At 38.2% G+C, this 14,977-nt stretch overlaps 1 protein-coding gene across 4 annotated transcripts in view; it reads left to right on the forward strand.

Moving 5' to 3' along the window:
* Positions 1–14,977, forward strand: part of kcnq1.2 (potassium voltage-gated channel, KQT-like subfamily, member 1.2) — a 201,288-nt gene that overhangs the window by 731 nt on the left and 185,580 nt on the right. For all 4 annotated transcript variants that reach the window (XM_044124890.1, XM_044124889.1, XM_044124891.1 and 1 more), the window contains exon 2: positions 1,979–2,634. In XM_044124890.1, the coding sequence (XP_043980825.1) occupies positions 2,141–2,634 (494 nt within the window). In that variant the 5' untranslated portion in view covers positions 1,979–2,140. The remainder of the gene's footprint in view (positions 1–1,978; positions 2,635–14,977) is intronic.

Raw genomic sequence — 14,977 nt, forward strand, 5'->3', positions numbered from 1 at the left:
CTGGTAATACAACAAGCTGCCCTCCCAACCTGAAACTGAAGGCTTTTATGAATGAAAGTCGGCGTTTTGTTGAGTTGTCAACCTGCCCTTATATACGCACAAGCTCCTTTTTTCGTGAGCATAATGGGTATTAAATTGCAATGTCTTTTTCAAAAAAAATGTAAATAATCCGCTCCATCCAGACTGACTGAGTTTGAGAAATTTCAGCAACCGAGTCAATTCTTCAATCAGCCCAGCTAAACAAAACTTGCTTAGTGCAGTAAGTCCTACATGTCCTACAATTATTATTTTTTTAAAATAAATATTTATAATAAGAAATTTGCTGTGTTTTTCTTTTTTTTTTTTTTTTTTTTTTTTGTTATCTCTACTTTTGGGTTTTAAAAATGCAGGGGGAAAAAAACCCATCAGAATGTGCCAGAAAATGATAAATTATCTTTGATGGGATGTCAATATTTGTGTTTAATGATGTAAAAAGAAAAAAAAAAAAAAGACAAGAAATATAAATTCAAATAAATATTAAATATTACTGGTACTTTCAGAGTCATTCTGCTGTAAAATTCCAACACATTTATTTAATAATAATAATAATAATAAAAGACTGCTATAACCTCATTTTATTGTATGGTAGTAAAAAAAAAAAAAAAAAAAGTTATTTTTTTCTTTTGTTTATTATTATTTGTGGGCAAAGTTATTACGAACCGTCAGGAAGCCACAGGTCACAGACCTTTGTACAGATACAAATGCACCCACACTTTTCAGATTTGCGATCACAAACAATAAATCATTTTCCTTCCATTCCACTATTTGGCACCATTTCTCATGAGCGTCTATCACATAAAGTCTCAACAAAACAAATGGGGCTTTTTTTTTTTTTTTTTTTTTTTGGTTGCAAAAAAAAACTTTTTGCAAAACTCTAACTTTTGCAATGGACTAAGATTGTTCTTACGAATGAAAACCTCTGCTTTCAAACGTGGATGAGGCGTTTGAGTCTTGACAGCAATCGACAACAGAGTGCTCTATCCAACATCCTGCGCTCGGCGTGTTTGAGTCACATATGGCTGCAGTTCAAAACTTTACTCTTGACAGCTGCTGATCTAATGCTGAGTTCTTGAGCTGAACATACCTGGCAGATGTGTTTCTGTGTGTGCCAAAAGTGCAAATTCAAATTCTGTCGTTCACAAGTACACAAAAGATATAAAAAGCTGGGCAAAAGAAAGTTCACCTATAAAATTGAGTGAAGACGAATACATAAACTAAAAACTGGACTATAGACTTTTTTTTTTTTCTCAGATGTGTCTTTGTGAGTCTGCTGCTTCATTATTGAACTGAATATAATTTCTGATTTTAAAAAAATTATTATTATTTTTTTGTTCAGGCTAGCTTAAAAAGTTTTGTGGTGCTTTTTCAAGTCCAGACCCAAAAGCGCTTCACACTATACAGTCATTCACCCGTTCACGCACACACTCACATGCTGGTGATGGCAAGCAGAGGCGGTCCCAGCCTGCTGGGCACCCTGGGCAAACCACCTTTCCAGCGGCCCCCCCAGTCTCTCCTCCGTGAAGTTGTTATTGATACTGACTAACAGGTAGCTCAACACTAGAAGGAAAAGTTGATTTCAATTTATGATGCTCTGCATCCGTAGAACCAGAACCAAACGTGGAGAAGCAGCATTCGGCTTTTCTGCACCGCAAATCTGGAGCAAACACCCGGAAAACTGGAAAACAACTGAAACTTAAAATCTACACTTAAAACCCACCTTGCTTTTGCACCATAACAAATGAAACACTAACCAGCATTTTGATGCGGATTGACGACACTTGGCAAAATGTAGTTCTTCAATTGTGGATTTTTGTGCGTTTATGATGTAAAGCACTTTGAACTACCTTGTTGCTGAAATGTGCTATGCAGACGAACTTGACTGCAACTTGATTGATTAATGTGCATCCTCATGACTCCTGTCACCTTTTCCTTTTTTTAGGCATGGAGACCCATGAGGCCCTACAAAGAGCAGACTTCTCCGCCGCAGGTAGCTAGTTCTCACCTGCTGCTGGGCTGCTCCCTCCGACTCAAACCTCGGCCAGAACCACCGGGATTTTAAAAGTCCTCATTGGCGCCCCTCTGCGCATCCTGAGGGGGCACAATGGGGGAAAGACGAGCGCGCTCCTTTCACATGACCTGCCATGTGCAGCGGGACTACGGCAGCAGGATGCGGAGCTCCTTCATACGCTGCAGCCCCAACGGATGTGCCGGCACAAGCATCAGCCTCAGCTTGGACCAGGAGATGGACCTGGCTGCCTCCACCGGTCCCACTGCCGGCTGCGGTGCCTTGCGGGTCCCCGGGCCTGACGTCGGCCACTACTCGCCGGTTTCGCTGGAGATGGACCCCCCGGCGGTGAATAATGGATCAGGCTTCCCCTGCTTACCTCCAGCTGACACAAAGGATCCAGAGCTGCAGATCGCACACAGCCAGCCGTCCGTCACCCCCGTCCCGCCGCCTCTCCCTCGCTCCAGCTGGCTGCGCCATCATCAGAAGGAGTTCCAGAGTCCTTACATCAAGACTAGCATGCAGGGGGATGTTTACAACTTTCTAGAAAGACCCGCGGGGTTGAAATGCTTCCTCTACCACTTTCTAGTGTGAGTACCTGCCTGCTTTTGTTCTGTGCCTATTCAGGTGCAAACTTCAGATGAACTTGACGTTGATTTGAATTGAAAAGTTTGTGAACCCAACTGCAAAGAGTTTAATATATATAAATAAGGCTTTAGGCATCTGTATCCGATACAGATATCCGATGTTTAGTATCGGCTGATACCGATATGATACAGAAAATCAGTCCTGAATTAACTTGAAATGTTTCTTTTATTTAAACACAGGTGTAAATGTACTGAGTTACACAACCTTTGATCCCTCTGCACCGGCACAGAATGCTTAAATACACCAAAAGCTTCACAAGCTTGGTCAAACATGTAAAAACAAACACTTTTACATGCTGTTTTTCTCCTAATTGTTAGTGCAATTAGTGGTAAAACAGTCAACGTAACAAAGAAACTGAAAAACGGTTGACTACTTTGGTCAGACATGTGAAAATATTTCAAATGGTTCAGAAAGTGCAATTATCTAAATATAATGTAAAATAAGTAATAAAGCTCGACATCACTCGAAGCACGACTCATAGAATTAGACATGTGCATATTAATATCAAATCGGTGCAGCTCTAGTTATTGTTAATGAAAACTAACGAAATGACCAAAATTAGAAATAAAAAAAATCTTATTTTTGTTAACTAAAACAGAAATAACAATGAGACTTCAAGAAAGGAAAACCAACTAAAACTTTAATGTCCGCTCACATGACCAACTAAACTTAGTCTTTGTTTGTGTGTCTCATTAGTATGAAGTTGAGTTTTTTTTTTTTTTTTTTTTTCTTGCTGTGCTGCATCATGTTTCCTGATGCCAGTCCTTCAACAGTCATGTCAGCAAATGTTTAGAGAACGAGTCCAGTTTGGGATTACCTTGAATATAAATGTGTCTTGGATGAAATTAAGTGTCTTGCAGGTGGACAAGACATTTGGTTCGTTATTAAAGGAGAAAAAAAATCCCTAAAACCTTAAAGTTTACTAGAAAAGTTTCACACATGGACCCACTGTTACTGTGTTCACTGAGTGTTTGATAATTTCTCTTCCATACATCTTAAAAACACCAGCCTGATATTCATTTACAACAAACTAACACGTTTTTTTTCTTATTGTTTGTTATTTTTCAAAATTGTTTCAACTTTATTGAATTTTTTTACACAAACTATTTCTATATTACATTTTCCAACTTGCCCCGGTATAACTCATAGTTAAAAAAACAACAACTAAAACTATAACTGCAACCAATCAAAACTAAACTGAAACTAAGCATTTAAAAAAATAAAAAGTAAGACTGAACTAAGCAAGCAAACAATTAACTGATAAACTGCAAGTCAACACTACAAAAAAATTAAAACCGATCAATAACCGCAACTCTACCAAAACTTTAAGCACTTAATGTTTGCTTTCAGATCGAAACGTCTCTGTGCTTCGCTTGCCTGTTGATTACATTTAAAGTTTCTTCATGTTTTAGTATTTTGTTCCCAGTAACAGAAGAACATGTGCCACCGTCACCTCTGGACTTTTCTTCTGCAAAGTGTCACTTTAAACGACAGAACGTTGCACACTGTCTGTATTTTACACTTTTCAAATATTCCAGAAAAAAAAAATAATCTGATTAATTCAAAATTCAGGAATACTTTATTGATCCCCAGTGGTAAGTTAAATATTGTTGTTACTCATATTATGTCAAAATTATTCAAGTTTAAGCAAAAACTTAATAATAGGTTGGAGAAATTATTGATTTAACAATAAAAATGAAGTGGACGCAGGACCAAAATGGCAAAAGTAAAAATATAATTTTTCTCAACTTACATTGGGAAGCATTTAGTAGTTTGGACATTTTAATAATAAATAAATAAAAGTACTACTATTACCAGAAATGTGAGAGTGCCCTGGTAATATGTGAGAGAACGAGCTTCTATGATCTCATAAGTATTCCACAGTTTAGCCGTCGTAAGCCTGAATCACGAGGATTTGGGTCAGATTAGATGGAAAATATGAATAATATTCATCATAGAAGTTCAATTGAAATGCCTCCACTAGTTGTTTCCCAACCACGCACATTCATTTACATTCATTTCTAAATATACGAAGCCTGGCTAATCTTTGGAGCCAACTTAGCCAACGGTGTGTTTATGTTCAACCTACGCGAGTAAATACTTTAAACACAGCAATGTTATTTTACTTTAATGTTATTTTCCATTCATCTTTACAAACAGTATCGGACAATTTTCAAGTCCCGCTACAGCTTTTCATGCTGTCCTACAACATAAAGTCCTACTTTAAAAAAAAACCAAAACAATTATTTAGAAATTTCACAAAACATTGAAAACACATTTTTAAAATCATTTTTTAAAAATGTGGTTATTTTGGCCCATTTGTCAGCCATGTGGAAACAACTTAGTGATGTTTTTGATCAGTTTTTCGTTGCAGCCTCAGTCAGCGGTTTCCTGTTTGCATTTCAGTAAAAGAGTGTATAGAAATCGTAAAAACTGTTAGGACAGGAAAGTCCAAAATGAAAGCAAATGTCAGTTTTTTTTTTCTTCTCTATCCAATTTGCTCTATTTTGGTTTTTTTTTTTCTAGTTTAAAATAAGTAAAATGCCAATCTTCACTCTGCAGATCTACTGGCATTTTTTTGTGCGTAATGTTCACAAAATGCAGTTTCAATCCATTAGTGTTTTTCCATTTTCCTAATTTTTGAGAGTAAAGCTGAAGGAACAGTTGGCGCCGCTCAAAGAGTTTAGTGATGCACCGTCGTCTCCCAGTGAAAAGAGCCTCCACTCTTTGGTAACATATAGTGTGTCTATATTATGTTCTTCCTGTGGATGCCTATGTTTAAATCAGAGGTCGTCATTATCTCACACGATCGGCAGACATGCAAATAAGGTTGAATAGGGACTTTTTTAAACAGGACGGAGGTGTAAATATGCGTGATTTTATCTCCTTTCTGTTTTATTCCTTTATTTGATTTGGATGGATGGGACTTGCAACATTAATTTCCAGAAAAATCACAATTTGGGAAAATTGGAGAAAAGTATCAACAATTTAAAAAGTGCATTTAAACCCTGAGTAAATTTCTCTCAGTTATTTTTTACTTTAAGCTGAAATAAATGACCATTTTATAAAAAGTTTCCATGTTATAGTTCATTTATACTCGTATAAACAAACACGACTATGCTGTGACGTGTCATGAAGTTTCCATTATTCAGACCAAATAAAGTCATTTTATTTCTCCCATTCCTCTCTGCAGAGTTTTGGTTGGTTTAATCTTTGCAATTGTTAGAGATATTATTAAGAAATGGTGCATTTAAACTGTAGAGCCTGAATCGGATGTTTTTTTGTTTTTTTAAATTTGGCATTTGGACCTTCAGAAGATAAGTACATAAAGATATGATAATCCTTCAGTGATTTAGAGGTTCACGCTGGTCCCTTGTGGATTTTCTGGCTTGTCAGAAACTCACAAACGTGCGTTTTGAAATTTTGATTTAAAAAAAAAAAGTAATTTACACATTGTTGAAATATCTCAATGCAGTTTCTCAGAGTGGTGACACCATCCCTAGATAAATCATCACTTCTTTAATTTTTGATTGATGGACTGAACTGTGCTCCGTGAAACGCTCGAGGCCTCGGATTCTGTTTTACAACCCGACCTGCTTTAGACTTCTCTTCAGTGAAAACCTCGACCCTCAGTGTTTCTTTGTCCATATGATCTAATGTTCTTTGCACTGCAAAAACACAAAATCTTACCAGGTATTTTTGGTGTACTTTCCAGTGCAAATATCTTAATGCATTTGAAATAAGACTAACTTTCAGGTTACTTTTCAGCAAGATACAGGAGCTTGTTTCATGCCAATAGTTTCTTAACATTGTTAAAGCATTTTTAAAAGATTTTTTCACTTCCAACATGGGGAAACAAAAGTCTTGGTGTAAGTGAAATCTGCCATGGGATTAATAATTTTTTAATACTGAGAAATTGTTCACTTGAAAAGTTACCTGTAAGTTAGCTTTGTCTTATTTCAAGTGTACCAAGATATCTCAACTACAGACCAGATCAAACATTCTTGGTGAGATTTTGTGTTTTTTGCAGTGTAAGTGTCCAAGATGTTCACAGATGATGATCTGCTTACTATGTACCGTAGGTGACTTGTGAAGGAAGCTGGTTCCAGGGCGTTGGATTGGATTTATTTAGGCTTATATGAGTGAAAACAAACAAATACAAGAATACAAATGTGGCCATGTGTTTCATTACTTGATTTGTATATATTTGTGACACACTTATGTGTTTTGTCACAAAACCTCCCCAATAAAAATTACATTGAAGTGTGTGGTTTTAATGCAACAAAGTGAGAAAACAAAACTTTTGCAAACAGAAGACCAAACAATAGAAACAATCCGGTCAAATATGTAAAATATTTTGTTATCCATAGTTCTCCATGGAAATTTTTTTTAGAATAAAGTGTGTCCTGTCATGAAAAAAATACTTCATGGGCTTTAATATAGCTGCTATATTAAAGTAAAAGTCTTTACTTAATTACTGTGGAGTTTTATTTTTATTTTTTTATTCCACCTTAGAAATTAGGTCTGTGGTCATGAACAACCCCCTGTTCTGGCTGCCGTGTAATTATTTATTAGCTTTCAGCTCATGAAGCTCTTTGTTATGTTGATTTAGTTGCCTTTACTCTGCCTGATTGCTTACACCCATTCAACCCAAACTCTAAAAGAAAGCTTCAGCTAAAACCATCCAGCTTTTTGTTTGTTTGTTAAAAAAAAAAAAAAATTGCTCAATCAATAACTAAATAAAACAAAAGAAAGAATAAATAAATAAAATGATTCTCTTTGCGTCACACAGATGCTGCCTTTGAGGCAATTCCTACCAAGAGGAACTGGAGCTCCAGTGTTTCCTCCCTCATAAAGGAGCAGGAACTTGAGCCTGGCCTTCATTTAAAATTAAAGCCCTCTAACCGTTCTTCACTAACACTCCTTTAGGTGACTCTTAATTGTTAATGGTGATGGCTGGTGGCCATTCATCCTCCTGTTCTCTATGGCGATCAGTGGAGAACAGAAGGATAAAGACCAATGAAAGCCTTAATAGAGCGTCTCTAAAGGACCAGCTCTATATGGCACACAAGTAACATGCGCACACACACTGGGATGTTGACCAATTTATTTTGGTCGACTGTAATGATCCACATTTTTTTCTTAGATATACACTCTCAGACTTGCATTCACCTAAATCTGTTTAAACCCCATTGTGAAGTTTTCTCAGACATCCAGTGAAGTCAGCAATGGATGTTAGCTGCCAACCTATGAAACATCCAGCATGACGCAGAGATAGCTCTATGGAGATGGTAAAAAAAACAACAACATCACGACAGTCTCATATTTGCCTCTTTCAGTTTCTGCAGCATTGTGAATACTCTTGCGTGCATATATGAGCCTCTTCTGTTATTACAGCTACAGCAGTGATAGCAGCCACAAGAGCCATCTGGAAAAAAGCAAAGGACTCTGGATAATTATTTTGTACAAGTCTATTTACATGTTAAGTGCGTCATCATTATTTAATGAACTAATACCCTAAGTCTAACTAAAGTTAATAATTAAAGGGAATTTAAGAAGCGTTTCAGTTGCAGCTTAAAGCCCTTTTGAGGGCTTGTTAGTGAGTTTGCTCCAGCTTCTTGTAGACAGACAGTAGCATCATTCATAATAGATCACAGAATTGAACAAGGGTTACTTCCTGTCCATCTGCAATGCAGAGAAATACAAACGTACACAAATGCTATTGTATTGACGTCTGAGTGAGTCAGGCTCAGTTGAAAACCTTTGGACTTGGGACAGCATATGTGGCTATGTGTCCAGAAAGAACCTTACGCAATGCAGTTGCGCATCGCCAGCACACACACACACGCACACGCACACACACACAACTTGTGGCGGTGATCACCCTCCACACACCCACACACACACACACATACACACACAGATTTGGACCAAACCGCTTACATAACCAAAAGGAACTAAAGATGCTGTCCCTCCATGACTCCATCATGACCTTCCAGGCTACCATCAGTTCATACTGACACCTAAATGCAATCTGATACGGGGGGAAGCACATTTCAAACAGAGGTTTGAGCTGAACATCCTTTGAGGAAGTTAAATCTGCATGACATAAAAATCTGATCATTGCACTATTTTAAAAAAAACAACCCGGTTCCCGTCGTTATGAATGTGTCACACGACGTCGCGGATCCAGATTTCTTTTTCTCTTTTTTTGTTTTTTTCTGTCCTGTTATAGCCTCACTTGTTTGGAGTAGAGGATGAATGGCACCTGCTTTTCCTCGTGAAAACGCTGCCGGCCAGATGCGGTCTGAAAGACGCGGATGTGTTTTCACTTCTGGACCGATTACTGAAATAACTACAGTGAATCCTCCCTTTTCCATGCCCCACTCCCACCCCTCTGGATGTGGAAAGAAAAACCTCTTTTTAAATTTTTGCTTACCATGAGATTACCATCTGAGTGAAGCAAACTGTTTGCGTCACTTTCTGTTTACGCTAGTATGTGCGTGGTCGGGAAATCTTCCGTGTGGCCTTTTATTTCTTTTACAGCGTAGAAAACTGTACATCTGTGTGCCTTTGAAAGCTTCTACACAAGTTGGATATAACCACTGGTTGATCTGGTTTCTTTTTTATCACTTTGTAACAAAAGATCAAATCTGATATAGTCATCTAATTTAGGGTAACTTTGAGCCATGTACCTTCCTATACGATTCATCTTGACTCTCATCACCCTTCATGCGCCGTCTTGGCTTTCTCCCATTGACTTGGATTTCTCCAGGAAAATTTCAAACGGGCCAATCGGTGAGCAGAAGGAGAAGATTTGATGACGTTGAATTTCTGTGCAGTTTTAGACTTGTAGTCAGGCTGTACTTTTAGTAATATCAGCGGAGGAACCGAACGAAGCCGTTCAGTTCGTGTTGGCCACACTTCCAAATACTGAATCAACTTTAACAGCCACGTAGTTTCCTTCTCTATTCTAGGTCTCAAAAACGGACAGTGACCCTAAACATACCAGCAAACTATTGTGAGAAACCTGTGGAAGGAAACCCAAAATGTTTGACCCCCAAGTCATACAGCATGTAAAGGAGGCAATGCTACTAAATAAATACTAAATGTTTATCCAAACCTCTGAATTTAAAACAGTTACACTAATTTATCTTGAACATTTTTGGTTATTCTGATATTTAGCCAATAGAAATAATTGTGGTAATCTTCATTAACATAGCAAAGGAAACATCTGGTTTAAACTCTTTACATTTAAAATGTCAAATAAATTATTTGACACAGGTTTTATCATCTATAGTAAGGATGATTACCTGGTTGATCTTGTCCAGACTCAGAAATTCTGAGTCTGGACAAGATCAACCAGGCGTTACTTTGCAGCCTTGGTCACAGAATGTGGTGACAAATCTGATGGCTCTGATGGAATAACCGTGTTTGTGGCTGGACCCTGATGTAGTGTAATCCACCCTAAGCACCTCTTTGTGTTTAAATGGGGAGGGAGGCTAGAAGATGGCTGTGGAGGTCTGCTGTGCCTTCAGCCATGCGGTTTGGCTACAGTGTCTGTACAAGTGGCTTGAGCGTGCTCTGGACTGTGAGGTTATTCTGGTTTGCCCAAATGTCCAGTTCAGATCTCAACTGGGGCTCGGCTGTGTGGAGTTTGACTGATTCTCACCTAGTTCCCTCCAGATGTGTTGTTTTCCCTTCACGGTTCAAAAACCTCCATGTTGGGCAAATGACTGGATGTGAAGGCGTGTTTTTATTAATCTTGTTTTATTAATCTTCTTATTGGCATTGTGATGGACTAGAGTCTTCTATCCATTGGTTTCTTGGTTAACCTCCAATGTAACCTGAAATCACGACGACACAGAAAATGAATGAATGCATGTTGACCTTAAAAATGACCTGTAAGGCTAAAGCTAAAGCTAACCCTTTAACAGGGCTAAATGGACGGATGGATGCTGATGAATGGGTAAAAGATTCACTTTCTAGTTTTGTGAACCAAGTAGAGACATACTCCAAATGATAACTACAGAGAAATGGGTTTCTACAGAGTATTGGCTGTACAAATGTCAGCCACATTTGAAAATCAGGTTTCATTTTCATGCCATTCCCACTTTATGTTGGTGTATGATGAAATATCCCAATAAGGTACATGTTAGGTTCTGGTCCTAACATGACTAAAACTTTTCTCCGTCCTTTTTACAAGCCCTTTCCCTTTTTCAGGTCTCATCTTTAACAAGCCGTGTGACCCTTCTTTATCTTCAAGGATGGATAAATGTTTAATGGTTAAAACAACTTCTTTGTTGATGTCTGCTTTTTCAAACCTCCATTTTCCTATATAAGCCATTTTTAGCTGCAGCAGTTTGAAAACTGTGACTTTAAAAGAAGTTGCTGATCCATCTCATCATCCAAGATTAAAACCAAAAGGCCTTTCTCCTCATTTGTAAGCTAAGGTGGTTTCCACCAAACACTGCTGCTGCCCAATAAGGTTCTCACGCATTTATATTAGCTTGAATTTCAATGTATATCTGATTCCCTGACCTTCATTGGAACCCATCTTTATTTTCTTTATGTGCACAGTGAGGTCACCGTCCCTGGTACGTTTTTAAGGCTTACGCAGCCTGAGTGTCACTGCTGACTGAGTGGACGCTTTGGTGCAGCTCCGCGCTCTATTTTAGTGGAGCTAGACAGATTTGCAGTCAATAATACTCACTAAAACCCCAGCTGTTTTGTTTTAATCAGATCCCAGGGGTTTTGGCCTGGCGAAACAAGGTTAGCTAATGGCTGTGAGTGACTCAGTCGTGTCTGCAGAGAGAGAGAGAGAAAAAAACAAAACAAAACAACAGCAAAATCCACACATCTCTGTGGGGTCAAAGGTGAAATCCGTGTGTCCAACTCCTTTCTATAGATGATAAAATATCACCACTTTTATCAGCACTGTTGTCATGGGTAAAAAGTAAGAATAAGTGTTCTGAGTATTATTTATGATATTGGTAAATGTTTTCTGTGAAGAATCTAGGGCTAGAACAGTCAGATGAATTGCAATTGATCAATTATTGAAATAGTCATCAATTAATTTAGTAATTAGTTAATTGCTAGCAGACTCAAAAACGTTACCTTTGCTGAAAAAACGACATAATGAGAGCAGTAAATAAGCCAAAACTGGACAAATATATATACACACATTTTGCCTTTTTGGTGAAAAACCTTTTTGGTGTGTAAATGTGTGGGATAGTTTTATCTTCACCCAGTTCAAATCCTGTAAAGAAAATCTCATATTAAATATAATTTGCTATCTAATTATTGGTTAATTGAAATTTTTTTTGCAAAAAACAGTCAACAGATCAGTTTTGTGCTTTACTGATAACTGAAGCAGATGGGATTTATTTAATTTCTTTTTTTTTTTTCTGCTCATTTTGCTGATGCGATCCTGTTTGCACCTTGTCAGGTTTGCGAAATCTATCAAGTTTGCCCCCCTGTTTTGTTCCTACAAACCTTTACAATATCAATCCCTAGGATGTCTAAATGAAAAACGGATCAGTCACTCTACATACTTTCCTTAACTCTGGAAATAAAAAAGCCCTGTGTCTCATGGATGTTTGATGGACTTATATGAGAAATTACTTTAAATCCCTCAGTACAAGATGCTGTTCAAGCAGGTGTTTCATTAAAACCTCCCTTTCCAAAAACGTGACTGACTGATGCTCACTGAAAGCCAAAGCTGTACATCTTTCCTCTACATTTAGCCAAATCTATAGAAAATACTTTGGATTATTATTATTTTTTTTCAGTTTTTTGCTTTGAACTGACGTCGGGGGAGGATAAGAGGGAGTAAGAAGTGTGGTTTTGAGTGTGTGTCTTTGTGTAATCCCTATAGAGTTAAATCATTGTCCCATCTGGCCAGGAGATCGTGTGTGTGTGTGTGTGTGTGTGTGTGAGAGAGAGAGAGAGAGAGGGGGATCCTCCTCCAAGTCTTCCTCTTTATCACTTCAGTTTGCGTTAACCTCGCATGGCATGAAATTGTGGAAAGTAATCTGTCAAGCGAAGCACCTCTTCTGCTTCCTACCTGGATCATGTGAGGATCCAGATCCAGGCATACGTTTCTCTTCCAGGAGAAAGGAAAAACTCGGTGGCTTATGGAGTCTATCTGTAACCTGATACTTCCACACCGCTGTTTTCCTCACTCTCTGACATTTAAACAAAAACATTTCATGATTTAGGCTACTTGGGGCTAAACTGGAGTAATAATAAATAGTTTTCTTTAATCATTTTCCTCCAGATTCAGAAGTTTAAGTTGAATTCCTTCATCTTAAGTTGAATTCTCTTCTAAACTGTATGACTTGGGGCAAATGTTTTGTTTTTTTTTCCCCACCATTTGTTGCTGGAGTTTTGGCCCGTTCCTCCTGACAGAATTGACGTCACAGAGTCAGATTTCTTACATCGCTTTGCTCGCACAAACGCTCTTCTCACAAACGCAGCATTTTGCGTGGGACTGAGATCAGGCCACTCCAAAACAGTGTCTCCGTTTCCTTAAGCCGCTTTGTAACTAATCTCAGGGCCGTCATCCACTTGGAAGATCCATTTGCACCCAAACTAACTTCCTGACCGATGCTGCGTTAATATTTCCACGTAATGTTCTTTCCGTACGACGCCACCAGTCGTGTGAAGTGAAATGACTCAACACAACATGACACTGCCAGGCTTGCAGTTGTTTCCCTCGATCATTTTTGCCAAACAGTTTAATTTTAGTTTCTTCGCAGCAGAAGAAACGCCTGTTAAAATCAAGAAGCTCCTCTCGGCGATAATTTGCAAACATTTATTTGGCTGCTTGTTTTTGGAGTGATGACTTCTTCCACCTTGAGAGCCCTTTCAGCCCATGACATCGACCGTTTCACTGCAGATGATGAATTTCTCACCGGCTTCGGCTGGACGGGGTGTCGCTGCGATCGGTGACAAATTATCCCAGCTTTCTTTAAGGACCCTGAATTATAAAGGTCACTAAGGTTGATAGAAGATCAGCAGTTTTACTGCAAACTTTTTCTGATTTCGTTTGCTTTTTTTTTTTTTTTCCCCTGATGTCACACATGGCAGTAGTGGATTTGAAGTGTTCCTCGGATTAACTCAAATGTTGTGAATCAAACCAACGTCAACCGGGCAACCAAATTTGTCTAAAGGCAAAATTATAAGGATCTCTTGTCATTATTTTGGTAATTGGGTCACTTTTCATTGCCTAAAACACGAAAACTTTTAGTCAGACTTAATTTCAGACAGTGGGAGGAGGACCAGGAGTTCACATTTGTTCTTTTCTGTTATTAATATTATAGCAAACGAAGAGTGATTGTTAGACTTTGTGTTGGTATATTTCTCCCGTAAATAGTTAAAAGTACAGAAAACCCCCTTAACTGCAGTAAATCCTTTTTTATGTCATTGTAGTCCGTTTGCAGTCTGTGTAGATATCTGATTTCAGCTATTTGTATTATCATGATTAGGGCAGTAAAAGTGAAAACTCTTGCTTAACCTTCCTGACATGTGACATGGAGTTCTTGCAGCTCACAGATTCGTAATGCATCCTGTGACGTGTGTGCGTGTGTGTGTGTGTGTGTGTGTGCGTGTGTGTGTGTGTTTTAAAGTGACTCTCATCTTCATGATGGTGCATGCAAATACTGCCAGTCATGTTACTGAGAAGCTTTTAAAAAGGTTTCAAGGATTATCCCCCTCGCGTAGTGAAAATGCTCCTAACTGGGATTACTGTTAATCCTTGCAGTGCCAAGAAAGTTGTGCTAAGAAAATTCAAACGCAGGCAGCCGAGAGCGTCTGTAGGAACTGTGAAATCGGTTAGATGAGTTGTAAAATAGCAGGTAAGAACCTAAAAAAAAAATAAAAATACCTGTGCTGTGTAGCGGTTATGTCTTTTTCTCTAAAACGTGGTGATAAATGGCCTCTAGATGTCAAAAATAAAACCTATTGAAGGTCACAACAGTCTTACTGTATTGTTATAATGTCATGTGAGTGCAAAATGCTTTTGGTAAAGATACAATTTTGCTTTTTTTTTTTTTTTTTTGCCATTTTGAAAGTAAAACCATTTCAAAATTTTCAAATTTTTTCCACTTTTATCCCGCGTGCAGAAGAGTTCCACTCACCCCAAAACGGAGTCGTCAAAGAAAATCACTGTGCCTCAGTTTTCTACTGATCCTCTTTGTACTATTTTTGGGAGTTTTGACATTTTTCAATAGACTTTGCTGCCATCTAGTCAGAAGGCTTCCATCCAAACGCCTTATGTTGCGC

The sequence above is a fragment of the Gambusia affinis genome, linkage group LG08 (genome assembly GCF_019740435.1).
Source record: "Gambusia affinis linkage group LG08, SWU_Gaff_1.0, whole genome shotgun sequence".
Lineage (NCBI taxonomy): Eukaryota > Metazoa > Chordata > Actinopteri > Cyprinodontiformes > Poeciliidae > Gambusia > Gambusia affinis.